General features: G+C 39.1%; 1 protein-coding gene across 8 annotated transcripts; it reads left to right on the forward strand.

Annotated features, from left to right (window-relative positions):
* Positions 1-514: 514 nt before the first annotated feature.
* On the forward strand, positions 515-22,438 carry LOC148854450 (Cobalamin biosynthesis CobW-like protein). 8 transcript variants are annotated; one of them, XR_016113105.1, is made up of 11 exons: positions 571-829; positions 1,048-1,265; positions 4,298-4,412; positions 4,869-4,958; positions 5,144-5,329; positions 5,427-5,546; positions 7,479-7,589; positions 13,931-14,010; positions 14,110-14,170; positions 14,433-14,529; positions 22,089-22,438. XR_016113105.1 is itself a non-coding variant. In XM_088985412.1 (10 exons), exons 1-9 carry the CDS (start codon positions 665-667, stop codon positions 14,162-14,164), a joined length of 1,140 nt encoding a protein of 379 aa, XP_088841538.1. In that variant the 5' UTR covers positions 571-664; the 3' UTR covers positions 14,165-14,170; positions 22,089-22,438. The 8 variants fall into 8 exon arrangements, 5 of the variants coding, with proteins under 5 accessions (XP_088841541.1, XP_088841538.1, XP_088841539.1 ...); XR_016113106.1 differs by lacking the exon at positions 13,931-14,010 and having other exon boundaries at positions 14,112-14,170; XM_088985412.1 differs by lacking the exon at positions 14,433-14,529.
* The last annotated feature ends 369 nt before the right edge of the window (positions 22,439-22,807 follow it).

A 22,807-nucleotide genomic window follows, 5' to 3' on the forward strand; every position in this document is an offset into this window, starting at 1 on the left:
ATTTAAAAAAAATTAAATAAGATCGGATTAGATTCAAATCTGTTTGTATCCATAGATCCAACTAAAATCCAAATATGATTATATTATAATATTTATTTATTTTAATATATAAATTTTATATAATTATATTTAAAATTATAAAAAATATATTTTTATTATATATATAATAAATTTAGTATGTATATTTACACTAATTTATTATGTATAAAAGTTGACAAATATTTAAATTTTTATTTTTTGTATTATTAAAAATTAAAGCGATCGGATTAAATCCAAATCCAATGGAATTTGCTGCATCCGATCCGATTACAGCCCTTCATGATCTAAAGAAAAAAGATAAAAGAAAAAACTTTGCTGGTTGTTTTAATTTTTTGTTTTTTTGGGTTTTTTTTTATATAATAAGTTCATTTACATTTTAATTAGACCGGTTTGGGTTCGGTTTGTCTGGATTTCGGGTTTCGGACTGAACTGGGTACGGTCGATTTGTAAATGGACCCATAGGATTGGATCGGTTGGACCAAATCCTGTCCAATTGACAACCCCGGGGGCCAAGTTGCAGCCGAACCCGAGACACCCCGCGAGAGGGTTTTCGGCTGAGAGTAGCTTTGCTATTCTTTTGTTTGGTTAAAACTTCAAACTTTCTTCTGGTCGGCAGCGCTCTACCATGGAAGACGACGATGAAATTCCACCACTTGCAGTTGAGGTTGATCGAATTTCTGACCCAAACGCATCAGAATTCACTGGAAAACCCGAAAATCGAAGATCAGCCGATGAAGATTCGGTGGGCGTGACCGTTATCACAGGTTATCTTGGCGCCGGAAAATCAACTGTAAGTCCATCTCTGCAATAGTCTTTCTCGTTCCAACTTTACTATTAATCGTTTGCTTCGGATAAAGAAATGTTATCTCGAGTAGTCAACCAATGCATGACTGCAAGAAGCTGTGGGTGTGAATTCTTCTGTACTGTTGGTTGTTCTTATCTTGAGGAAGCAATCCGATTTTCATGTTGGCCACTGATTCAACTTGCACATCGATGTCGAACTGTCAGCTAGTTAATTTCATCTTGAATTCCCAACACGGCAAGAAGATTGCTGTTATCTTAAATGAGTTCGGTGAGGAGATTGGAGTGGAAAGGGCGATGATAAACGAGGGAGACGGTGGCACACTTGTCGAGGAATGGGTAGAGCTCGCAAATGGTTGCATTTGCTGCACTGTCAAGCATAGTCTGGTGCAAGCATTGGAGCAGCTCGTTCAGAGAAAGGAGAGGTGATAACTGTTTTCTCTTCCCGCTCCCCCATCAAGTACATAAATTGGTATTAGGTTGTTCTGAAGTTACATAAAATTTAATATGAATAGTGTGGAAATGAAAAAAGTACACCCAAGAAACCATCTCAGAGAGGGACAACTTCCCATATATTAAGTTGGCTTTCTATTGTAATTAAACTGTACTGCTGTGCTTGAGAAGTGCTTGACCGCTGACAAATTGTTAAATCAAGGGATGGTCATTGACAATGACTGATGTGTGCTATGCAAGGCAGAACCTAAATACGTAAACCATGTTCTCCTTCATTGCCCTTTTGCTCGGCTTGTATGGGCTGTGGCCATGGACATTTTCGATTGGTGGGGGTGCTTCTGAGCTTCTATTAAGCTCGTTCTTAGTTGGTGATTAGGAGTGTTGAGCAGTCAGGTTCAGGATGTGTGCCAATAAGCCTTGAGTCCTAAAAATGATTTGGCTGTACCATTCAGGATGGTACTTGCCACACATATTGTTCAAAATGGTCACGATTCTTCTCTAGCTAAGCAAAGAGTAAATAGGGGGACTTTATTTTGGGCTTGCTTGTAGACTGATTATGCTACTGATCTCTTTAGCCAACCTTCGGGTGGTGACAGGTGTGCTCTTTTAATCACTTTAATGAAAGTTACCATTTTCTTATAGATATAATGAAAGTTACCGTTTCCTATAAAAAATGGTCACTATTCTAGTGTTTCATGAAATATGAAAAGTGGATTGCATCAATGGTAGAGAAATGGCTGAAAATGACAGCAACCCAACCAAAGAGTTAGAAGCTGGGATGATTGATTTATTGGAGCTCAAGGAAGCCTATTTTATTATTAATCATTATTTACAAAATCTGCTCGAGTCACAAGGTTGTTAGAACTACTTGTTAGGAAGTATCCCACCCTGAAGGTTTACTTTGCAGAATAATAAAAATGGAAGTAGCAAATTACTTCCTTGTTGTTATTGTTATGAAGTAGCAAGTTACCGTTTCCTATAAAAATGGAAGTAGTAAGCCTGTAAATAACTTCTTCTTTTTTTAATTCCTGAGCTTGTAAATAATAAAAAGAGAGTAATAACCCCTTTTGTTTTGAATAAGGAATTGAAAATTGCCTCTAGTTTTTTTGAAACTTGCTTTCAGTTTTGGTTGGACCACATAATAAGTACTAGTTGCTACTTTCCAGCTGTAGAGGAAGTAGAAAATAGAGCATTTAGGAGTATCTTTTTATTTATTGTTGATGTTCTACTATAAATAGCTGTAGGTAGTTATATACAGGTATGGAGTGATTGTCCAAAAAATTATCTACTTATTACAATTGGCAAAGCTTTGTTATAAAGTAAAAAAAAAAGGTTATCTCTTATGAAATTTGTAATTTTATAGTGTCAGTGGTTTTTGTGTTTGCATTTCAATTGCTTGTCTCATGTTTGCTTGGTCAATTAATGATATTTCAAGCAATGACTGAACTGCATTTGATTTTGCAAACTTTGTTTATGTGTTTCCATTACAACCATTAGTTTCTTTAACCAGTGATTGGGTATTTCTTGGCTGTGATGTAGAAGCTAGAGTTGCAAGGTTCTAGTTATACAGCTATTACATCTCATTTGGTGGATTGTTTAATTATATTTATAAATTTTAATTCCAAATAAAAGATGATTAATTCTTACTTCAGAGTCCACTTTTCCTTTTATGAACATATTACTTTGGAGTCCACTTTCCAAATTGAATTCCCTGAACTGCAGCCTTTACCTAACATTCTTCACCAAAACAGTGACTATAATTATTATCTGTTACATCCCCAATTTAAAACATTTTTGTCAGAAAAAGTTAGCTTCAAAGGTACCACCTAGCTTAGGAAATTTTGTTGAGATTCAGACATGGGATGGAATCCCACCAACATTCTAACTACCGACCACTAATCATTTTCCCCATAAAAAGAGAAGGAGACGCCATTAAATTATGGATTCCGCCTGAGTCAATGAGCACTTCGATTGGTTGTTGCATGATTAATACCAGTAATTTTCAGATCTATCAAGGTCTAGGAGCAGCCATCCCCAACTTCCCCTTCTCTCCATGAGGAGTAACTACTGCATTTTGACTTGTGATCTGACTTGAAATTTTCGTGGCAACTGAACCGACAATTGTTTTCATGTCTCTCTGTTGTGTTAATTTGACCCTATAACAGGGAAGAGTTGATCAGACCACCAATTGCTCTTGTCATGATAATGTCAATCCTATTTTGTTTATTGGCTCAGTCAAGTCTACTAGGAGGTCGGTCTCAACTCTGGGGGAAGTTCAAGCAACTTCAGGAGATTGCCATGGTAGCAGTGCCGTCGTTTTCTTCAACAACACAAGCAGCAGATGGTCTCAATTTTTGCATTTGCAAAAATTCCATTGTCTGGTTTTACCCAAAGGATGTTGAAGAAGACCTTTTCCCTAAGAATTGGCCAATTGATCAAATTATCTTACTATGAACTTATCACACTTCTGTCCTGCTCTCTAACAAGTTCATTGTTGCAATCACCACCTCTTTTTATCTAATAGAAACGGATGATAACTTTTGCATTCTTAAAAAGATCTTTCACTTCAAGACCTATTCTGAGTTCCATATCAAAGGCATTTGTCTGAACTGCTTTGTAGCAGCTGTTTGGTTTGTTGCCTTGGTCAATGTACATCACCCCACATGTGGAAAAATGGTACCCATTATACATTTGAACTGCCTCCAATTGTTAGATAGAGAAGTTGATGGAATGCCACAGTCATGTGTTTTCATGAACTTTGAATGTGCTACTATAGGTTAATGTCATGGTTCCCAATTCTTGTCTAGTAAAGACCAAGAACCGTATGTACACATATCTATTGCAATGAGCAAACTTCTTGCATTTTCTGCAAAGCTTTTTAGATTCAATGAAAGATATACATGTAGTTGAATTTTTTGCATGATTATTTCCACAGCACTATGTTGCTTATTTTGATTTTTTTGTTGAAGTTAATTATTTTCTAATTTGTTATTGTTGTCAATAGACTTGATCACATATTGCTGGAGACCACCGGATTGGCAAATCCTGCTCCTCTTGCTTCTGTTCTTTGGTTGGATGATCAGCTAGAAGCATCAGTCAAACTTGATTGTATTATTACAGTTAATTCCTTTTACCATGAATTTTACTCTTGTTATTATATTTTCATGATTCAAAATATCCAAATCCTGTTAATTTCAAGTAAACTGCATTTATAATAAGATTACAAGTTTGTAATCTGCCAATGCTATCTTTATTGAATGATCATTGCAACTAGTGAGCTTCTTACTGAATATTACCCATTTTATTTCTAGGGTTTATATATTATTCTTTAGGTTCTTCCGTAGTTAATATGATATCTTCTATTTCCTTGTTGAGTATTGTGTTTTTCTTAGTTGTTAACTATATGGAAACTCAGTTGTGGTCTTATCCTTGGATAACACACTTTCATGGTTCTTTTTCTTGTTTTTTCCATGATATTGCCATCTTTTCTTTTCAATGCATTATAATTTATGGTTCATCTTTTCTTCCATTTCTATTTAACATTTTTTGTTTTTTAATGTCTGCTATTCAAATAGGTTGTGGATGCAAAAAACCTCCGGCATCAACTTTATGAGCATCACGATTCTTCTTCATTTCCCGAAGCATATCTTCAAATAGCATTTGCGGTAACTATCTCAAAATTTGTTCAGCATGGCTGAAATTATGTGTATGAATCCTCCTATCCTTAAGCCAACTGGCAGTCCATTTAAGCTGATTGTCAATTCTTTGCTTGTGAACTTTTTTCACTAAGTGTTGTTGTTGCCATATTGGACATGAACATTGGAGATTCTGACAAGTTCTATCTTTATAGGATGTGGTAATTCTTAATAAGGTTGATCTGGTCTCTTCTGAGGGCTCGGCACCAACAAATGCTGATGTTCTGCAGGAACTGGAAAAGGAGATTCATAACATTAATTCTCTTGCTACTATCATTCACTCTGTCCGTTGCCAAGTTGACTTGTCTAAGATACTTGACTGCCGAGCCTATGATGCCATGGTTAGTCAAAGATATTATTGTCTATCACCCTTGGGTATCTTTTCTATGTCAGTCAGAATTTCCATTCAGTTAACAAAGTTCAGTATTCCCTTACCAGCACACTTCTCACTTGGAAGCTCTATTGAAAGAAAGTCAATCTCTATCTACAAAAGATAGTCATGAGATTAGCGTGCGAACCTTGTGCATTTATAAACAGGAAAAGGTTAACCTCCAGAAGGTGTGTATACTTTCATTCAAAGGCTACCATTTTGGTTGTGCTATTAGTGAACGTATGTTGATGCACTGGTGGATGGTTCTTTCTTCATCACTTAAGCAACACCACTCTCTGTTTGATTCAATATTAATATTAAATTCATTCATAATGACGTTAATTCTAGAATGGACATAAAGAAAAATACAGTAGAGGACCTTTTATCAGGAGTACCCAAACAACAGATATAAAAAGGGAGAAATAAATGCAAAACCACCATATAATAGTTTATATTCTGTTAAAAAACAATATATATATATATATATATATATATATATATAGTTTATATTCTGTTAAAAAGCAAAAAATAAATAAAATTTATTTTCTGTTGGATAGATACATTATCTATCCAGTAGGTTTGAGCTTCAGTTCTATCACTCTACTTGCAGCTGCAGTTTTCTATACAAAAAAGTGCTCCCTCATCTTAACTTCGGTATCATTAGAAAGGTGATTCTATAATATAGATGTCAGTCCAGTCTTTGATGGAAATCATTCTTTCTGGTAACTTGAATATTCTCTGTGTGGTAACTAGTGTAGACTGCTTTCTAATTTTGTTGTTGGGTTTTAGAATTTTAAGTGTGTATATTTTTTGTTCATGTGCCCTTCATTATCTTAAATATTTAGTCTCTTTGGAGTTTTAGGTACTCTCTAATTTTGTTCTAGAAGTCCTTGTGTTGTTAATCACTTTATATTTTGATTCCTTTGAATCTTAGTCCAATCTTAAATCTAATAGGAATGAACCCGCTTTTAGAAAGTAATTCTTGTGTTTGTCTTAAGGTCAACTGAAGTCTAAGTACCTTTTACTTTTATTAGCAATGAAAAGTTTATTATTGAACATTCAATTAGCCAACTTATATGGACTTACATTGTAATGTAACATATTTTGGCAAGATAAATCTTTTGAAGCTTTCTGTTTTAGTCATCTTGTCTGATGCTTAGCATGGTGACCTAAGTGGCCTGATCTTTTAGATGTCACTGCACTTGAATCCCTTATTTCAGTTATAGTTTCTTTGCCTATTCTCCTAGCTTTCTGTTATTTGAGAATTTCATACCCCCCCCCCCCCCCCCCGATTTTATGATACATGATCGTTAATTTTGCTGGTGGCCTTAATAGAGCCATTTAGTTTCTTTCTAAATCCTAGTCAATCAGTCTAATTTAGAGATTAGAAACTCTTATATGTTACTCTATTTCACCCCTTAACCACTTTATTTTGAAGCCCAGCAAGGAGAACTTCAAATTCAACTCAATTCAACTAAGTCTTGTCTGAACTCCCAACTACATGGGATTGGCTATGTGAATCTTGTTCCACCATTGTACTCTGTTCATTGTCATATCCATTGTTAAATTATGGACCCTTAAATCATTTCTCACCACTTAAACTCATGCCCTTCTTGGTTTGCCCCTAGATTTTATAGCCCTTCAACTTGTAACAAATTACTTCTTCTCATGGATGCTATAGATGGCCTTCTCTACACATGTCACATGACCAAACTATCTTATTCTGCTTCCCTCATTTTATCACTTATTGGATCTACTCCTAGGTCCTTTTGTATAAGTTCATTTCTGATCCTATTCTTTCGAGTTTTCCTACTCATCTACATATTTGTACTTCTGCTACACTCATTTTTTGGACAGTTGTTTCTTGATTGCCTGGAACTCTTCACTATGCAACATTGCCAGCCTTATGATCGTCTTATCACATGGGACAAACTCCAAATTGGGGTAGGTCACTCTAGGCTTAAGTTGGGCCCACCAAAGTTGCACCCTTATTTCTTTTGTCATCAGAAAAAGAGAAAAAACTATTTTAAGAAGGCTAATCATTAATATGGACAAACTCACCTTTTTTCCTATAGAATAACAAAGGTTGATGTGCTTGATTTAGATTCCCTTTTTTCCAGGTACATTCATGGCTTGAGGATATTCTTTGGGAGAAAAAACATAGCATGGATATCTATCGTTGCAAAGGGGTTCTAAGTGTCCAAAATTCAGATGAACTTCATACTATACAGGTCAGCTTTGTTCTTGACTAATATTTTTGTTTCACTTTTTTTGCTTCCTGTTATAAACATTCAACCAGTGGGCAAACGCTACAATTGTCTCTTCATTCTGAAATTCCTGTCTAAGAATGTAATTATTGTGTCCCCACCCCCCATCCTCCATGTTGTGCTTGCTTTGATGTTAAAAATAATGCTGTAAGATGGTATTTTTGTATTTTCCAATATGCATGTATTTTGAGGTGTCAAATCACATTATGAGTATCGTTTTCCTACTCTACTTTGATTCTCCTTGTCTTCTTTCTTGTGATTTACTAAGCTAATTTGACATGGTATCAGATCAAAACAGACCATAAAAGTATTGTAAATGGAAAACCCAATGGCTAAGGGAAGCCCATGACTCAGAATAGAAACACTTTATGACTCGGAATAAAAATACCCTACAATCCGAACTCAAATAATATGTCAATTGTAAACTCAATTGCCCTAATAGATTAACCTTTATGTCTGAAAAGACCCAAATATTAAACATGAACCATAAACCAACCCATATACCCTTTTCTCTTTTCATTTTTCCTTTTCTTTTTTATTTTTGGTGATGGTTGGTTGGGGGTATCTTACATACTAGACTGCTTTCTTTTCTTTTTTTTTTTTTTTGATCAATAACAGTAACTTTTATTAACATAGATCAAAGAAGGATACAGTATAAGGGAGGGGTAAAAACACTTAACCCTCCCTAACAATAAGGATCATATTACAATACAGCCCAAAAAAGGTTTGCTCTTCCCACCCCTTGTTTGGGCAAAAAACCTGCCAGAGAATTGGCACACCTTTTGGCCCACTGAACCTGAATTTGCATGTTTCAAGTAATCTTGTTGATTTGCTTTTTTTTTTTTCATTTGAGAACTTCCACATGTTGGAATCTTCCTCCTACAACCAGTTAACTGTCAGCCTTGAATCTCCTTCCACGAACAGATTTCTGATTTTCAACTGCTTGGCTCTTTTGATCCCTTCCAAAGCTGCCAAAATTTAAGCTCTCAATGAATCCCCCCAGCCTATAGGTGCTGAGAACATGACAATAATTTGACCTTCTTCATCCCGGAAAACTCCACCTATGCCTGAATGACCTGGATTTCCTTCATTGCTACCATCAAAGTTCAATTTAATGTATCCCGAAGCTGGTGGAGTCCAAGCTGGACTGGGAAAAGAAGTCAAGGGAGCGGACCAAGCCACTTCTTCACACTTTTGAATGATGTCTCCTATTGAGCAACCTTCAAATATCTTCATAGACTTGACCCAATGAACCATCCTAACATATATTAGCTCAATGATGGCTTGTTATGGGCTCGGGCGTAGGATCTCATCACAGGTCGGTCCACGGGGAGAACCTCTAGTTTCCCCTTGTCCCTCCCTTTGCGTGCTGACCCTATCGTGGCGACCTAAGGGGTGATTTGTCCAAGAGATCACCTTAACTCTCCTTTACTTTTCTCTTTGACTGAAATTTTCGATATGTTTATTGAATAATATCAACTCCTTAAATAGGAGATTACAAGAGGTAGAATCCTACTTTTAGGAAGACTCCTTGCTAATCTACTACTTTATCCTATTAAACTGATAAGATAAGATAAGACTTCCTTAATCTTGTTAGATAGTTTTGTATGCCCTTAGTTTCAATCAAAATAATGTACTTTATGAGTTTATTGTAAATGAATAAAAGTGCATATTTGATTCATGTTCCCTTGGTATGTTTCTGTGTAAACCAAGGTAATGAATAAAAGTGCATATTTGATTCATAGTGCTAGGATCAGCCCCTTTGTCGGACAAAGGTAATGATCGGGGATGCACTCTCACTGATGGAAACCAAGACTGCCGACAACCGATTTCAATCGTTTAAATTTGTTTTGCAAAATATATTTTATATGAGATATAAACGTATATATATTATGGTTTCGAAATATTTGCAAATAGGTTTTAATTCCCCGGATCCATATATGAGAGAGTGCAACACTGTTCCTTGCATCCGAGGGAGAAGTCCTCTCTTGTCGGGCAGTGTATGATCATTATGGGTTGAGAGGTAAGTGTAAGACCATTGAGGATAATACCTGATGGGCTAATCTTGCATCTGCCCACAGTCCCTAGGTGTTATAAGGTGGCTTGGCCTAGGGACCACTTAGGGTAAGTGTTGGGCCCATAGAGCCCATTTGATGGGTTTCAGGGGGTGCACTATCCATAACAGTGTATTCGGCCAGGCCTTGTAACAAAGGCTGGGCTGAACCCATGTGGCCGATGTGTAGATCAATGTTTGGGTCCCACGCCATACAAGGAAGCCCAATTGGGCAGCAGTTTGGAAGGCTTAATTAATACATAACCCTAAATGGGCCTTAAGCCCATTTCGAACTGGGCTAATTTGATTAGTCATTAAGGGGCGAATTTTGAGATAAGATCAGCTGATAGGATTGGGCCCACACCCTATCCACTCAGAGAGTCCAAGATCTAAATGAGATTTAGATTTGGAAACTTCCTAATTAGATTAGGAGCTGGCTGATCTAATCTGCAGATAAGATAAGGATTATCCCTTATCTTAAAGGGATTTCTAATCCAGATATGATTTGGGTTAGCAACTCCTAATGGGATTAGGAGTTGATTCCTTTAAGTCTATAAAAGGAAGAGAGGGGCGGCAGCCTTTAGACATCCAACAGACTCACCAGCAACAGTCTTGTCTTCAGAGCTGAGATCACAAAAGAGAGAATTCTGCACCCTGCAAATACTCTCTAGCCGCCTCTTTCCTGCAATCGCCGCCTATTGCAGTTCGATCTCCATTGTTTGGGTGAAATCAAGATTGGATCTTGATTCCAATCTTTTGGAGAAAAGATTGGTAGGAATTGTATTCACAAGCCGCCCAGGTGATTCTTGGGAAGAATCAAGTTCTTAAGAAGGACATTGTTGATTCTGCTCCACCTTGCACTGCGCCATCTTCAGTGGGAGCAGATTTTGGATCCTACCTTGGGCGTGAACACCTCCATTGAGAGATATTGTTTCTCTGTATCAGGTATTATCTCTCTCTCCTCCTTTTTGTTCAGATCTGGTTCAGTTTATGGTTCAAGAATGATCATTGAAAATATGATTTTCTAAATAGGGAATTCGATTCCTAGTTGAAGGGAAAGAAAAATTTTTGAAATTCGCCCCCTTTATTCCGCAATCTTGGGCGTCCATGTGATGGATTTCCTATCCCTTCAAACCTATCCTACTGAACTGATAAGATAGGATAAGAACTGTAATTAGATAAGATAAGACCCCCTTAATCTGTCCTACTGAACTGATAAGATAAGATAACTGAATAGATAAGACTCCTACTAATCCCTACTACTGAAAGCAGATAAGGTAAGAATACTGAATAGATAAGATAGGATGAGAACACTAAATTGTTGCTTTTGAGAACGTTAAATTGTTGCTTTTGAGAACGCTAAATTGTTGCTTCTAAGAACACTAAATTACTGTTGCTGCTGCCGGCGCCCACATCATTACTCCCCTCTTGACTACGAGCTTGTCCTCAAGCTCGAATTCAGGACGGGTGTCTTGAAACACAGTCAAAAGAATCCAGGATAGGTGGAATGATTTTGCCCTCCTGGATCGGGTTCCAATGAAGAGGGTTCATCCTCAGACAGTTGCAGTGAGATACCAAGATTTGACTATGCATAGCTGCATTCTCTGCCGCGAGCAACTGCAGCCTTAAGGTACTTCTGAGATGTCTTGAATTGTAGAGTACAAAGATTGTGAAGGCCAAGCTGGTGCCACTAAACAGCGTCATCTGGATCCTCTTCTATTGCCTGCTTTAGTGGGTATAGAGCTCGTTGAGCCTTGTGAACCATGGCAAGTCCTGCCCATGCTATCCGAAGCTCAATTGTTGCAGAGTCCCCTTCTCTGAGTATTGAAGCCATTTCATTCGCAGCCTATGAAAGTTGTTCAGTGGGATCCCGAGACCTTTTTGCATCCTTGATACGATGAAGCGCAACAGCATATCGAGTTGACATGCAATTAGGCTCCAGTTTTGCTGCCTTCTCCAGGCACTTTCCAGCACTTCTATGATCACCAGCCAAATAGTATGCATTAGCAAGACTCACCCAGATATGTGCAGCCCTAGGATCTGATCTGACTGTAGCTAACAAACACTCTTTTGCAACATTTGCAGCCACAACATGAGGCATAGAAGCTCCTTCACCAGCGATGACGACCTTGGAGTAGTTGCTCTTATTCTTCTTTGAGCTCTCGTCGATGGAATCCTTGATGACACCGGATTCCTGCTTAATCGGAACATTCTGGGTGTTGCTAACTTGCGCTAGGGCAACGACCTGCTGCTCGCCGGACGATTCTGCCATGTCTGGTCGGCGGCCAGTTGTGGTTGCAGCCCCTTCCGGGTTCCTTTCCTTGCTGGAAAAGTACAACTCCATCAAGCACCTTAATTCTTAGACGTCGTCCTTGATCTCGCGCACCTCCTTGCTGTTTTCCACTCTGTGCTCTAGATCATGAGCCCTAGACGCCAACTGCTCAAGGTCACCCATGACGCCTTGCTCTGATACCAAATGTTATGGGCCCGGGCTTAGGATCTCGTCACGAGTCGGTCCACGGGGAGAACCTCTAGTTTCCCCTTTCCCCTCCCTTTGCATGCTGACCCTATCGTGGCGACCTAAGGGGTGATTTGTCCAAGAGATCACCCTAACTCTCCTTTACTCTTCTCTTTGACTGAAATTTTCGATATGTTTATTGAATAATATCAACTTCTTAAATAGGAGATTAAAAGAGGTAGAATCCTACTTTTAGGAAGACTCTTTGCTAATCTACTACTCTATCCTATTAAACTGATAAGATAAGATAAGACTTCCTTAATCTATCCTACTGAACTGATAAGATAAGATAAGAACTGTAATTAGATAAGATAAGACCCCCTTAATCTATCCTACTGAAATGATAAGATAAGATAACTGAATAGATAAGACTCCTACTAATCCCTGCTATTGAAAGCAGATAAGGTAAGAATACTGAATAGATAAGATAGGATGAGAACACTAAATTGTTGCTTCTGAGAACACAAATTGCTGCTGCTGCTGCACTAAATTACTGCTGCTGCTGCTGCCGGTGCCCACATCATGGCTTCCCTGCTTTTTTCTTTCTCATGAAAAGTTCTTTGATTTCTTTCCTCCCACACACTCCAGCAAACAGCTGCTCTAGCACATCTCCACGGGAGTTTACCTCTCTTTTTTAAACCCCTCACTAATGTAGTACTAAATAGGCTCTGCACACTTGGAGGGGGGGGTCCATTGCAACCAAAAAGAGAGAAAAACCAACACCAGATTTCTGCTACAAAGGGGCAAGAAACTAAAAGGTGATAACAGCTCTCACCATTCTTCTTACATAAAATACACCAGTGCGGGGATAAACACCAATTAGGCCTTTTCTTTTAAAGTAGGTCACAAGTGTTACACTTTTCTAGGATAGCTTCCCAGCAAAAGGCACCTACTCTAGGAGGGATTGGTCTACCCCAAATTTCTGAGATTGGGAAAGGAGAACTCATGATTGGATTGGATTGTGTTAATTCTTTGAAGAAAGAAGAGCAAGAGAAAATACCCGACGGAACAAGAGACCACAATCTACTGTCCACTCTATAGGGGTCAATAACTACCTCCTCCAGAATCTTAAGCAAGTTAGAGATGGAATCCAATTTAGAATCTCTGAGAGCCCTTCTAAAACCTAGATTCCAATTAACTGCAAAATCAGACAAAGCAAGAAAGGTAGCTACAGGCTCGTTTTTAAACCTTGAGAGGGAAAACAAGGAGGGGAACTACTCTTTCAAAGGAATGTCGCCCACCCAAATATGTTCCCAGAACCTCACAAATGTACCAGAGCAAAGGTCATACCTGATAAAAGGAAGAAAAGAAGGATGGCATGAATAGATTTCCAAGGAGACGCCCTTGTAGGCCTAGATGAGATCCCTGTGTCCCAGCTGTCTGCCTCTTGCCCATGAATACTTAAGATTATTTTAGCCCACAAGTTCTCCCTTTCTTTATTCAATCTCCATAACCATTTACCCAAAAGAGCTTCATTCTTCTTCCTAATGTTATCCACACCCAGACCACCATCACTTTTGGCTTTTGTAACCAAGTCCCACCTAACTCTATGGTCCCTTTTCTCCTCCCCTGGTTCCCATAAGAAATCCCTCATTAACTTCTCCAAACTCCTACATACTCTCTCAGGAATTCTAAACACAGACAGAAATTTTATTATGTTGCACAAAGTGGATAAGCTTATTATGTTGCACAAAGTGGATGACACAAATTTTATTATCTTAATGTTTAAAGCAGGCTGTGCGAGAGATATATGAGATTGTTCCAGCTCGTAGATGGCAGCAGGAAGAGAACCAAGTGAACAAGATTTTGTTCATAGGAAGATCTCAAGACTTGGACAACATTTCATTTTGATCTTTGAGCTTACATGGAGGTTCCGTTGAAAGACTGTATTCTGAATCTGTTTCAATGGTTGCAGGTCGGAATCTAGATGAGGACATTCTCAGGAATTCTTTCAGAGCTTGCGTTTAACCACTGGTAATTTCTTTGTTCACAAATTTATGTCTTTGTAGATATTTTCTGTCTTTACATTTTTTGGTTGCTTTGACTATAAGATTTGGGTTCAGGTCCTTCACTAGAGGAAACTTTGTATTTTATTTCCCTTTCTATTGTGCTTTAGAAAATTTATGTCACCAATGAGAAAAACAGTAAAATAAAATTTAGCTGAAGTCAGCGAGAACTTGACTAATTGTCCTCTTTCCTCCAAAATTAACTTAATCTAACTGTTGCTTCATATCAGATTACTAGTATGACTTCAGCCATCACCATATTGGTAGCACATGGCATCCCAGCCCAAGTGTTATCTTGATGTGCTTTCATGATATTAGTCATTGCAGGTCAGTCCCAAATTGCTAGCTCATGGCTTCTATGTTTGTAGCTTGGTGATAACATTCCAGTGTTAAGATACCAAAAAGTAACAATAAACAATTATAACCGAGAGAGAGAGAGATGGATGCACCATTTTTTTTAAGAAAAGTAACAAAATCATTAGAGAAAAAGAGATGTACAAAAAGAGCTAATGCAACCCCATCATTAAACCAAAAGACTAGAAATGATGAACAAATAATATTTGCTATACAAAAAGACCCCTTCCCACACCATTCCTACTTCCTAGCAAGACTATCAGCTTCTGAGTTAAGACCTCTAGGAATCCAATGCAGAATAGTTGGAAAGGAATTTAAAATGTGTAAGTGTTCAAGACTGCTATCAGTCTTGACCACTAAGAAATTTCATGTTTGATGAGAAGAGAAAGTGAAGAAGAAGTAGAAGAAAGAGTGGTGAAAGAGCAGTAGAACACAGATTTCGATGAGAATAACAGAATGTCAATATTCTGCTGCCGCCACTTTAATTTAATATATATATGTTGTGCTAGTTACATGAAAGGACATATCTGCCCTTGATGTTTACATCATAACTGCTAACACATAACAAACAATATAAAACTGAAACTAGGAATAACAGAATAACAAATTGACCACAGCTGTGACTAGATACATTCTACCCTACGAACAGAGTGGGACCACGGCTGTGGGGCTCACATCAATGTTCTCTACACTCCTCAAGTTGGGAGTATATGTTCATCATTCCCAACTTGGATAGATCTGCTTCTAACTTCTTTCTTGATACGACTTTAGTGAGGATGTCTGTTAGTTGCATACTGGATGTGATGCAAGGGAGGCATACTTCTTGAGATGAGACCCTCTCTCGTACAAAGTGGTGGTCAACTTCAATGTGTTTGGTTCAGTCATGCTGTACTGGATTATGTGCTATATTAATGACTGCTTGATTATCACAATACAACATCAGGGGCTTCTCATACTCAATCCCCAACTCCTCAAGTAGAGATCTTAGCCATAGGACTTCAGCCACTTCGTTGGCCATGGACCTGTATTCTGCTTTAGCACTTGACCGGGAGACAACACTTTGTTTCTTACTTCTCTAGGAGACAAGGTTTCCTCCCACAAGGGCACAATATCTTGAGGTAGACCTTCTGTCATCAACACTCCCAGCCCAATCAGCATCCGTATAGACCTCAACCTCATGTGATTGTTGTTTTTGAATAGTATACCCCTACCTGGGCATCTATTCAAGTAGGCTAAGATTCTTTCTGCCGCAAGAAGATGTGTGGTTCTAGGAGAATGCATGTACTGGCTGACAACACTAACAGCATAAGTAATATCTGGCCGAGTGAGGCAGAGATATAGGAGCTTTCCTACCAATTGCTGGAACATAACTTTGTCTTCAAGAAGCTCCCCACTCTCGGCACTAATCCTGTGGTTCTGTTCAATTGGTGTATCTGCTGGCTTGACACCTAACTTTCCAGTCTTTGCCAACAGGTCTAGGACATATTTCCTCCGAGAAATGAAGATCACCTGTTTGGATCTAGCAACCTCAATACCCAAAAAATACCAGAGTACACCAAGGTCCTTCACCTCAAATTCTTGATGAAGAAGCTGTTTAAGAGACTCAATCCCATGGCTATCATTCCCTGTGACCACAATATCATCAACATATACTGCCAGTAGTGTCAAAGAGGACTCCACCCTCTTGATGAATAGGGTATGATCTGACTGGGCCTGTACATAACCAAACTTCACAAGAGCTAGTCTGAATCTATCGAACCAAGCCCTAGGTGACTGTTTCAAACTATACAAAGCCTTGTTGAGCCGGCAGACCTTCTTACCTATTTCTGCATCATAGAATCCAGGAGGCAAACGCATATAAACTTCTTCCTGCAGATCTCCATTCAGAAAGGCATTTTTCACGTCCATTTGGTATAAAGGCCAAGTGTGACTTGCTGCAAGGGACAATAGGACTCAAATGGTAGTCATCTTGGCTATCGGTGCAAAGGTCTCCAAGTAATCTATACCATAAGTCTGTGTAAACCTCTTGCAACTAACCGAGCTTTATACCTCTCAATAGATCCATCTGCATTATACTTCACCGTAAATACCCATCTGCATCCAACTGGTTTCTTTCCTTTGGGCAAATCAACTACCTCCCAGTTGTTGTTTTTCAACAGGGCTCCATCTCAACTTGCATTGCATCTTTCCATTCAGGGACGGATAGGGCTTCTTGCACTGTTCTTGGAATAGGAACATTGGAAATGGAATCAAGGTAGGACCTGTAGGTAGGAGATAGGCGATCATAGGATAAAAAATGGGAAATACAGTGGGTTGTGGATGTGGTACAATGTCGTTTCCCTTTTCGGACTGCAATCGGAAGGTCAAGATCATCTGTAGGGGAAGTCTCTGTAGGCTCTGTGACTGTAGTATCTGGACCTGGAGCTGCAGATGAGATTGGAGCTGACCTGGACTGCTAATGATCAGGATCAACCTGCTTGCACCGCCTGTGATAAACCCTCAACTCCTGATCCCTCTGACCACCCTCACCATTGCAGCTCTCCCTCACCTCCTGATCCCTCTGACTACCCTCACCATTGCAGCTCTCATCACCCACTGGAATAGGTAAAGGAACTGCTCCACTCTCACTGCTCTCCCCCTGAAGACAAGAACTTAAACCCCCACTCTCACTGCTCTCCCCTTGAGGGGAAACCCGAGGATAATAGGGTGTTCCCTCAAAGAAAGTGACATCCACGGAGACAAACTTCCTCCCGGAGACAGGATCATAGCAGCAATAACCCTTTTGAGTTTGCGCATAACCAAGGAAGATGCATTTGGAGGCTTTGGGTTCGAGCTTGGAGTGATGAGATCCGAGAAGCTGAACAAAGCAAGTACAACCGAATGTCTTAAGGGGAATAGAAAACAAGTCCTCACGTGGGTGTAGAAGGGAAAAAGGAGATCGCATATCGAAGACCCTGGAAGGAACCCGATTAATAAGGTATACCGCCGTGAGGATAGCATCACCCTAGAAGCAAATAGGAATATTGGAAGTAAACATGAGGCTTCTAGCCACTTCCAAAATGTGCCTATTCTTCCTTTCGGCAACTCCATTCTACTGAGGTGTATGAGGGCAAGAGCTCTGGTGGATAACCCCATGATGAAGAAGATAAGAAGTAAATGATTTAGCAAAGTATCCCTTTGCGTTATCAGATCTGAGAACTTTGATCTTGGCATCAAACTGGGCTAGGATCATTTAGTGAAAATTTTGGGTCAGGGAAGGTACCTCATCTCGTGAACGCATGAGATAAACCCAAGAAAAACGGGTATGGTCATCAACAAATAACAAAAAATATCTGTACCCACCCATGGAAGGGATATGATAAGGCCCCCAAACGTCAGTATGCACAATATCAAAAGAATTATCACTCCTTTTATTACTCAATAAATAAGGCTTTCTACAATGCTTAGCAAACTCACAACTTTCACACTGTAACTGAGACAACTCAATAGACTCAAATAAAGCAGGAAACATACTCTGTAAAGATCGAAAAGACAAATGACCTAATCGGTTATGCTTTGGCATAACCGGACTCACATTCTGATAAACAAAAGACAACTTCTCAACTGACTCTTCCTGACGGAACCGGTCCCCGAGCAGATAGATCCCATTCGTCTCACGACCAGTCCCAATCACCTTCTGCGTCTCCAAGTCCTGAAAAACACATCGATCAGGGAAGAAGGTTACTGAGCAGTTCATATGCTTGGTAATACTACTGACTGAAAGAAGGTTAGTATCAAGCTTAGGAACATGCAAGACAGATGACAGGGAGATAGTATCTGAAAGCTTGATGTCACCCTTTCCAGAAATAGGAACCAGGGAGCCATCAGCAATAGATACCTAATCCCTACCAGAAGACAAATGGTAAATAGTAAACAATGAAGGCAAGCTAGTCGTGTGATCAGATGCACCTGAGTCTATTACCCAACAAGGTTTAGTAGTACCTTGAGCTGAGACATGATAGGCTGAAGCTCGAGTACCTTAATGGGCGAAGGCAGATGTGGCAGGGGTTGATGGAGGCTGCGGTGGCTGAGCTGAATTTCCAACTTCCTTTTCTAGCTGTATTAGGGCAGCCCGAACTGCAGCTAAGGTCTCCAAAGATGTTTCTTTTGTGCCAGATGAGGATGCTGAATTAGTGTTCATGGCTACATGAGCAGTTCCCTTCTTGTTCCTCAACTTCGCAGGAACCAAGTGAGAATGCAGTTTCCAACATGTCTCTTTTGTATGTTTGGGCTTCTTACAATGTTCACATACTACATCCTTCTTGTCTTTCTTCCTTCTGTCCTTCTCTGAATCACCCTCTGATTTGGGTGTAACCGCTACAAAGGTTGGTGTGGGTGGGTGAGGTTGCATCATAACTTTCCTTTTGGTCTCTTCACTGTGTACAAATGAGTAAGCCTGAGAGAGAGTCACACTGTCTCTAGTCAAAATTTGCTGCCTCACAATATCATATTCTGAGTTCAGTCCTACCAGAAACTCGAACACTCTGTTTGTCTTGATGTGCTTTCTATGGGTCTGAGCATCTTTGGGACTCTCCCACTCAAGAGTCTCTAAGTGATCAATCTCATGCCACAGGGACTTCAAGGTAGAGAAGTAGACCGACACCGGTTTCTCTCCTTGTTTAAGAGTATTCACTTCACATTTCAATTCATATGCTCTGGCAACGTTAAGGGGTTGGGAGTAAGTTTCTTTCGTAACGTCCCATATCTCCTTAGCTGTCTTTGCCCACAAATAATTCCAACTAATATGAGGCTGCATAGAATTACACAGCCATGTCATAACCAAGTAGTTTTCTTGCATCCACTTGGTATATGTCGGGTCTCCCTTGGGAGGTTCTTTCATATCTCCCAAGAGGTACCCTAATTTACCTCTTCCACCAATAGCCATCATGGCTGATTGGGCCCATTCCAAATAGTTTGATCCATCAATCTTTACGGTCGTAATCTGACCACCCATCTCAGAAATACTACCATAACTGATGTTCCCAAGGCTGCCTTCTGCCTGATTTTTAGACTTCATTTCTGTCAAGTCTCAAAAACAGCACTAACTACCAATCACAATCAAAACAGTATAGGCCTGATCTGTATTCTCAGTGTATGTGCACAAAACTGAGATAATTCTGATATGAAACAAACTAGCCAACACAGCAGTAGCTGTGTCCATAGATCTCTAACCCCCTAGGACTCTGAGAACAGCTTAAAAGAAAATCTGATATGCTTGGGAAAGTTAGGGTTTTAATCAGTCCTTATAGTAAGCAATTCAGTTGCACAATCCAAACAGAACTGTATAGATAGGCTTGCAGTAGGGTTAATAAGAAACCCTAGAATCTGATCGGACCTACCAATAAACTTAAGAGTAGCTCTAGGTGGATCACAGGGTTCAGTCAAACACTAGGGCTTGCCACAGATCACTTTCAAACCCTAGAGTAGATAAAAACACAGTTGAGACAGTTCGGTCCAGGGTTTGTTGTAAAACCCTAGTGAATCGAAGAGAGAAAGAACTAGAATAGTTCGGCCTTCCCCTCCAAATAGGTCCAACCTATCTTCTCTAATAGAACTTCTCTTTGAAAGTAAACAACTTACAGGGAAAAATTGTTCGCTGCCTTCTAGGGTTACCCGAACCCTAATCTTCTTTTATCCTTCCTAACCACCAATACCCTAATCTCCAAGAATCAGTCTGCGAACTCCTCCTTTTCAGCTTCCAGTCCTAGGAGATTCTCATGTGGTCGGCTGGTATTAGGCTCACATGAGAAACCCTAACTTGGCTCTGATACCATGTAGGTGTTCAAGACTGCTATCAGTCTTGACCACTAAGAAATTTCAGGTTCGATGAGAAGAGAAAGTGAAGAAGTAGAAGAAAGAGTGGTGAAAGAGCAGTAGAACACAGATTTCGAGGAGAATAACAGAATGTCAATATTCTGCCACCGCCACTTTAATTTAATATATATATATGTTATGCTAGTTACATGAAAGGACATATCTGCCCTTGATGTTTACATCATAACTGCTAACACATAACAAACAATATAAAACTGAAACTAGGAATAACAGAATAACAAATTGACCACAGCTGTGACTAGATACATTCTACCCTACGAACAGAGTGGGACCACAGCTGTGGGGCCCACATCAATGTTCTCTACAAAATGCTATAATCTCATTGAGATAATATGTCATCTTCTATGGCCCAGAACCCATCTTATTTGCCCACGTAATAGCATCAATGGAATCACCAACTATTGCTAGTACTAGAGGTTGAAGATGCTTTGCAATTCTTGAACCAGTAAGAATGTTCAAGTTCAAGTTTGAGTTCATCTTGAAAAACTAATATATTATTTGAGCCAGGCTTGCGAGCTTTCAAGCAAACTTTTTATTGGTTCAAACTCAATTAGAATTGAGCCTAATCAATTCAAACTCGAGCCTGAACTGTTTAACTAAAGCTCAATTCAATTGCACCCCTACATGGAAGTATAGGAGCCCTTGGTGGAGAAGGGTGAAGAGTTTAGAGTTGAATAAAGAATCTCTTCTAGATATATTTGAAGGTTGTTGAGGGAAATGCTTTTAAACTTCTTGGTGGTCAATGCTTAAGAACTGATTAGAAAAGAATGTGGCTTCTTAAAGCTTCAAAGGAGGCACTGCCACCTTCAAGTACCTGATTATTTCCCTCTTTCGAGGCCCTCCACATGAGATCATGTATAGTTTCCTTCTGATAAGCTTCGGTTTGGTGCCTAAATCAACATGTATCCACTGTTGCAATAGGCTGAGTACTTCTCACCTGATTGTTTCCCTCTTCCCAGGCCACACCAATTAAGGCCTGAACAGAAATGCCACAACCTACTTGTTACCTGGCAGTTGATGAATGAATATAGAGCTGGTTCCGCCTCCTTTATACACATAATACAGACTTGAGGAAAGATAAGGAGAGATGAGAGACATCCTTCTCTTTAATGAATTAATCAAAAGTGTGGATCTTTCCTTTTGCACAAGTGCCCTTGTTTATAGATGGGATTTGCAAACACATTGAACAAATGAGAACTTTCAAGTAGTAAATCATGATTTAACATAATTTCAGGAATTGCTTTAAGTGGTGAATTCAAGAATTACTATTAAATAGTAAAGCAATTTATTCTAGGTTAACTACTTTTGCAGCTGGAAGAAAGACAATCAACTCCCAGAAATTTGCTAAATCTACTCAGGAAAAAAAAACAAGAAAATCCAAATACCAAATGTACCTCTGGATTTTCTTACCTAGAATATTGATCATATGAAGGTGATCTTTCAGTCATATGGTACTTTAGAGCTTGCCCAGTGGCGGCTAGGGTTGACCCACAAGTCCAGATTCTCCCAGAACAGGCATTCTCCCCATATTCTAGATAAGCATTGCATGCATGCAAGGATATGGTTTTCATTATTTCATTTCTTCCCTGTCCTTGTTACATTCTTTTACAAGGTGGTTACATTTTCTCAGTATGGATCTAATTGTGATTGAATTTTAGGTTGGAATGATGCTGCTTGGAGGAAGGTTCAAACTGATCTTGGAATGGTTTATCAGAATTATCACATAACTTTTGTTTAAAAGAATCCACAAAACAGAATCAACTTTTTTTTGTAGAATGACTTGTATAGTTTGTTTTCCTATGGCTCATGTTGGGACAATGATTTCCATGAATTTTTGGCCACCCTTTGTTGGATGCTAGCCTGAAGGCTGGGCTGATGAACTACATTACACTGATACTGGTCCAGAGGTCCCAGAAAATGGAACTCAAGGTTTTTACAGTATGTATAACAATATACAAATACAGTATCAGTACACATTACTGTGCAGAAATGGGTTATATTGTGTTAATGACTATTTTTTTTGGTGAGGGAGCAATGGGAATTGGCAACCATATATAGAAACTGAAGAAACAGTTGGAATCAGGCATGTATTGACTGTTATTTCATCGTTCAAAAGAATATATGCGGTACAGATCAGTGGTTCGTAAACAATATACCCGTATCCGTGACACAAGGATGACTTGTATTCAGGACATGGCTTGATTCCATTCTAGCATTTCTTTCCACTTTTTGATGTCCCAAGAATCACTACTATCAGTTGCTATAGACTTTCTCTTCCTTTTGCCATGAATACACGGGATTGTTTCAAAATTAGGTCCAACTTCATGTAGCCCAAAAAAGCAACCAAACTGAACAGGTTGATTTACTAATTGGGCTC

This window comes from Nelumbo lutea, chromosome 4 (assembly GCF_056320005.1).
Source record: "Nelumbo lutea isolate HS-2025 chromosome 4, American lotus-T2T, whole genome shotgun sequence".
Taxonomy (NCBI): Eukaryota; Viridiplantae; Streptophyta; class Magnoliopsida; order Proteales; family Nelumbonaceae; genus Nelumbo; species Nelumbo lutea.